General features: G+C 38.3%; 1 protein-coding gene across 1 annotated transcript; it reads left to right on the top strand.

Moving 5' to 3' along the window:
- The first annotated feature begins 4,658 nt into the window (after positions 1-4,658).
- LOC124165026 (piggyBac transposable element-derived protein 2-like) lies at positions 4,659-5,771 on the top strand. Its single transcript, XM_046542264.1, has 3 exons — positions 4,659-4,718; positions 4,834-5,657; positions 5,765-5,771. The coding sequence occupies exons 2-3, from the start codon at positions 4,843-4,845 to the stop codon at positions 5,769-5,771; spliced, it is 822 nt and encodes a 273-aa protein (XP_046398220.1). The 5' UTR covers positions 4,659-4,718; positions 4,834-4,842.

The following is a 5,771-nucleotide window of genomic DNA, read 5'->3' as shown; positions in this document are numbered from 1 at the left end:
TCAAAGAACAGTTGAGTAGTACAAGCGCTTAGGAGACGGGCGGTGTCATGCATCAGAACACTTACAGAATTCAGCACGCCTCTTATTTTATTTTGAATGGCTCCGCGCAATCGACCAAGTATTTGCATTTATCGTGAAACCCGGCAGAATGAAATCAAAAGGTAACACGCCTCATTTGTCCCAAAACAAAGAAGCATAATAATTCGATTGTTTGAAGATCGCCTGAATTTCATTTGTTTGCTTGGTGATTTTTAATGCCTCCATTGCTTATGCTGTATCTTTCTTCCAGGTGTCATGTCATATGTCATAAGTATGTTATACGTCTCAACCTTGCCCACTGTTGATTTTTTTATATATCTCTTTTAAAAGCATAAAGGACAAGAAATTTCAATTCCCATTCATCAAATTTCGTTCTTGTTGCTCCATGGTTCCCACAACGCGAGAGAATCAATGGCTGTGATATTGTTAATAAGGCTTGCTACTAGCCTTAAACGGACAACTTATGTTCTCAGATGACTGAGCTTGTGGTAAGGAGGGTGTGGAGTTGCCCGCTGCCTGCAGTACCCTTCCTCGATCCATGCAATAGATTGAAATTGCACTCAGCGTCCAAAAGAACGGAAGGGCTGGCGGGCGCAGAGTCACCGATCGCTTTCTACCTTCTCCCTTCCTCAGATCCTGCATGCGAGCCAGTGGTCGCCAAAGTGGACCTGCTATCTCCCCATGTCCAACTGAGAGAACATCTGTGGCCCAAGTCCAGGACAGCGCGGCTTGCGATGGTGTTGGGGAACAGATGGTGCCGGTATGTTTCTGGAATGAGCGGGTGATGGCATTTGGGAAGGCGGACGGATGAGGGAAAAATCGTTCTTTTCATCAAATTCTAATCTCAGGTAGTCTACCGTGATACTCATACTATCTGAGCGCTACTTAATCTTAAAATTTAGAGTAACTTCTTTTCACACGATTGAATATATTTTTCATTGATCATCATGTGATTCTAATATGACTTGATGTCCATTGGTCTTCTTCTTTATAAAGTTATTTTAGAGTCACATGTGAGGTAGGTGCTCGAGACAAAATTAATCCAAAATTCACAACATCGTCGAAGTTAATATCTGCCACATGTTTCTGAAAGAAAATTTCTACGCGACCTAGCCAATATAAGATAACATGAAATACTTCAAATTCCAATTTGATATAGCATAAAACTTACTTTATTAAATAACTCTAAATTTCATCTTATGCCCATTAAGTACCGTGCATTTCTCTCCTATCTACCTTCCTTCAGCGGCATCTTGTCTCTCTTTTATTCTCTAATTACTAAGTCTATTAGTTGAGAACATAAATGATTCAATCGCCTAATAAATGTTAAATTACTTCCTGAAAAATGCGCATGTGGCCATAAAACAATTGGTGTGGCAGTGGGAACTTATGGGAACTGTTCTCCACGATTGAATTTAAACATATATTGTAAATTATCTCAATGACCTGAGCCTTATTGTCTAGGCTATAACAAAAAGGACGAGTTTTTTCGAACATAAAAGATTGTTATAATGTAGTGGACTAATTACGATTTATTTAAAACACAGCACCTCACAAACAGCATCACCATGAAATCCGCTGTACGAATAATGCAAAGGACAACGAGAGCGCGACGCAAGACAACACAGCGGACACTCTACGCCATCTATTCACCAGCCCTGATGAGGACACGGTGGCACAGAGTAGATATATATCCCTACTCTGTGACGGTGGTCTATTTGGGGGTTTTATCGGCTTCCCTTAAGTTTCGGACGAATACCATATCACAAGGCATCACGGAAGAAGAGAGTTCCAGATGATTTTGACTTAACCATGTTTGCCACATTGTCACTAATAAATGTATTAAATAATCATAACTTATTGACTAGGCTTGACGACGAATAGATACTGTAGCGAGATATTTATGTATTTATCTATTGTAGTTAATTAATGAGGTTCATGCATCAATTTTTTGGCAATGCCCAAGTTTGCTGTAAAATATTCTAACGATAATTTTTGTCGATGCCATAATTTGAGCCATTAGCATTTGTAACAAACCATCAGAATCACTTACTTGATTTTAGAAAATTGAATGTATAACAATATTTTAATAATAAATAAAGTGAAAACATCAGCCACTATGGAGGAGCAGCAGAAAGAGTGAAGAGGTAAAGAAAAAGCAGTTCCATGGTAGTTCTATCAAGTCAGTATTTGTGGTAAGTATTCATTGTTATGGCGGCTTGTCATACCCTCCGAAGAACAGAGGGATGTGTTCCAAACGCCGTCCTCAAAGTGCTACGGCAAGCAAGGTGCAATATTTGAAAAATCTCCGCCTCCACTAGCATTTGTACCCGGTTACACAGGGAGCAATTAGTTATGACTGATATAAATATATAACTCTAGTTATCACAGCAACTAGACCCCAGAGTGTTACCTTAAGAAACAATTACATACATTCTCTTTTTCCTATTTTAAAATTCATTAAATGAATGCATGTCAAATAGCTCTTAAAGAAATTCGCCGTTAGTGCAGGTTTATTAATTGTGAAATTTGTTTAAACACGTAGCTCACGAAAAGAAGGGTTCGTGTCTAATTATAGATTTTATATCAATCACCTGGTTTAAAAGATTCACTTTCCAACATCCGTTGAGTACGGTGATCCCCGCAGCCAGCAGCCGTCTCCGGACTGCTGGACTAGTGGATGCAATTTTATCTCCCTTTTTTATTTTATCACAGGCGGTCGCTATTTATCTCTAAGCATCACGCCCGACAGAATTCCATATATATCTGGGTAAATATTTCGGGGTAAGTCGATGATCATTTTGTATAATAGGGTAGTTTCCTTCATCAAAGAAAACGAAAGGCGTCGATTGCGATGCCTTACCCACCATTACTGTATTCATAATATACAAATTATTTGGTTTTAGAAATACCGGTTTAGACGAATGGCAAGGGTCAATTTTATCCTCATTTGAAAGAGGCCAGATTGGCGCCCATACGATGCCACTCCACGTAACGTCACAATTTCTAAACGAGTAGATAGGAGTTTTACAGCGTCTGAGGTTACAAATGCATGCATGAGGCACAGAGATCAGGGAAACATGTCTTAATAATCACCTTTTAAAACTGGCTAAGGTAGGACAGTTTTCCCCGTTTGATTAAGTATTAATAATCCTTATTTAAGCCAAGCGCCATCAGCTAGCATGGTACTCTGCTACATGCTACACGGAAAAAAAAGTTTAGGTAGAACTATCGAATTCTGATGAAATTTATCAAATTTTTGGGTTCATATGGCACATTGAAAAATTCAGTAATTATTACCAAACCAGTTTGATAAATTCTATCAAACTGATTTGGTAATTGTTACCGAAATGGCTACAGCAGTTCGATAAAAACTATCAAAATCGAAAGGGTAATAAAATCGACGTAGCGTGCACATGTGAAAGATTTTCAACCCAGAAAACACTATTATGATTGAAAATAATAAAATTAGGAGTTTGGCGTAAGTTTCTGCAAAAAAAAATACAAAAAAAAAAGTGGAAAAAAAGCCAGCATGAATGAAGCATTGAACGTGGGCCCCCCGCGTGTTAGCAACGAACTCTAACAACTAGTCTAAATCGGTAGTCATAACAAATTATAACTTAAACGTTATATATATTAGTATTGTAAGTATTTAACCTTTGTTTTGAAATGTGAATAAGGTGTGACTACAGTTTCCCATTGTATGCTTAACAGGTTAACTGCCGAGGGTTTTTTTTAAATATGTCCCCTTAGGCCAAGTTAATATTTAAATGTGTTTATTGTGACTAATAGAGTTGAGCAATATTAAATTGCACATAACATTAATTTTTTCATTATAATGATAAATTTAATTAGCGGACACCGGTGTCCGCCACGGCGTCGGAGTCACGACCACCAACTTATGCACTCGCGGTTATCTACAAATTTACGAAAATATGGCAATAACTTCATTTGTAGTGCAGTAAAACTTTGCTAATGAAAAAATAAATTGCACGTAACATTATTTTTTCTATCTAATGATAAATTTAATTAGCGGACACCGGTGTCCGCCACGGTGTCAGCGTCACGACCACCAACTTATGCGCTGGCGGATACCTATAAATTTACGAAAATACGGCAATTACTTCATTTGTAGTGCAGTAAAATATTCGTAGTGATAAATAACACCTACATTCATTTTATATTCAGTATTACACTTCTTAGTAGCAGTTTTCTCTCCAGTCCGCCCCCCCTCCGCGGACACAGCTGTCCTCCGCGGAGCTAACTTTGTCTCCTTCCCTAGCGTACACTCAAGTCCGTTCCTGCCAGTAGGCGCTGCACAGACACTAAACAACAAGTTATACCAGGAGACCCTCCTTCCTTCTACATGTAGTGCTATTATGTTTATGACGGAGAACTCTTTTATTCGACTAATGTAAAACATTGTGTGGAACTTCATATCACATCATCAACACAATGTATCCCTTTCTACTTGTTGAAGGAATACGTAGCATTATATATAGGGCGCTTTTATGTCTTGAGACGACAGAACGTTTCGAAAGATCAGTGCTGTCACAGTGACATGAAAAGAGGCTACATTTTCTTCTATAATACGATTAGTAGAAGAAATGTGTAGAGTGCTCGGTGCCACTTTGTGCGTCCTGCGCTGAATTCTACTTTGGTGCGTCATCGTCCTTTTGGTAAGTTTGGTTTACATGTTTAGTTGCATTTTTCTACTTTTTGGTTCACTGAATATTTTCATAATCTTTTTCATTATATAAGAAATGTTGAACCAAAATCTACTTTTATCATTAGTGATTCCACATGGATAAATTCACCCCGCGGACCAGATTCATTGTTGAAGCGGCTAAGAGGAAATACTTAGAAGAGTCATCTGATTCTGAAAGTGTAACGGGAAATGATGAATATATCCCTTCCAGTGATGAGGACATCAGAGTGAACTCTTCAAGCGACGATTCCTTGCAGGATGGACAATTGCTACGAGGGGCAACCTCCGATACAACCGACGGAGAGCTAAGTGAGAGTGAAAATGTGCAGCTAAATAGACCGGTGCCCTCATCACCAAATGCGTCATCTGACTTTTGGACTGAACCAGTGAAAAATCATCCGAATTTTCAGTTTACGGCGCAGAGTGGATTGAGTGCTGTAGTTGCAGATATGAGTAATCCTTCCCCTTTTGGAATATTTTCTAACATTATAGACAATGAAATTCTCGAAATGATAGTGGAACAAACTAATATTTATGCCAATCAAGTGAAAGGTCTGACTACTTCTAGAAAATCTCGTGTGGTAGATTGGAAACCGACAACTCTTCACGAGATCAAAAAGCTCTTTGGGATTCTGATTTATATGGGTGTGGTAAAAATGCCAAAACTTTCTGACTACTGGAGTAAAAACTTCATATATCGTAATGATGTAGCTCCTTCTCACATGAGCAGAAATCGTTTTGAACTCTTGTTACGGATGTTGCACTTCTCCAATAATGAAGAAAATTCAAACAAAGACCGTTTGCATAAAATTCAACCACTCTTGGATAAAATCATTTGTAATTATCAGGAATTATATACACCTGGGGAAATTTTATGCGTTGACGAATCGATTATTCCATTTCAAGGCAGGTTAGCATTAAAACAGTACATTCCTCAAAAAAGGCATAAGTACGGTGTCAAAATTTTTAAATTGTGCTCTGGTAAGGGCTATGTATGGAATATGAAAATTTATGCAGGACGTGA

The sequence above is a fragment of the Ischnura elegans genome, chromosome 9, assembly GCF_921293095.1.
Source record: "Ischnura elegans chromosome 9, ioIscEleg1.1, whole genome shotgun sequence".
Classification (NCBI taxonomy): Eukaryota; Metazoa; Arthropoda; class Insecta; order Odonata; family Coenagrionidae; genus Ischnura; species Ischnura elegans.
Note: the sequence above shows the minus strand (reverse complement) of the source record. Positions and strands in the feature narration are given on the sequence as shown.

Coding starts and splice junctions, on each gene's coding strand:
- LOC124165026 (XM_046542264.1), top strand. CDS start 4,843: ATGGATAAATTCACCCCGCGGACCAGATTCATTGTTGAAGCGGCTAAG.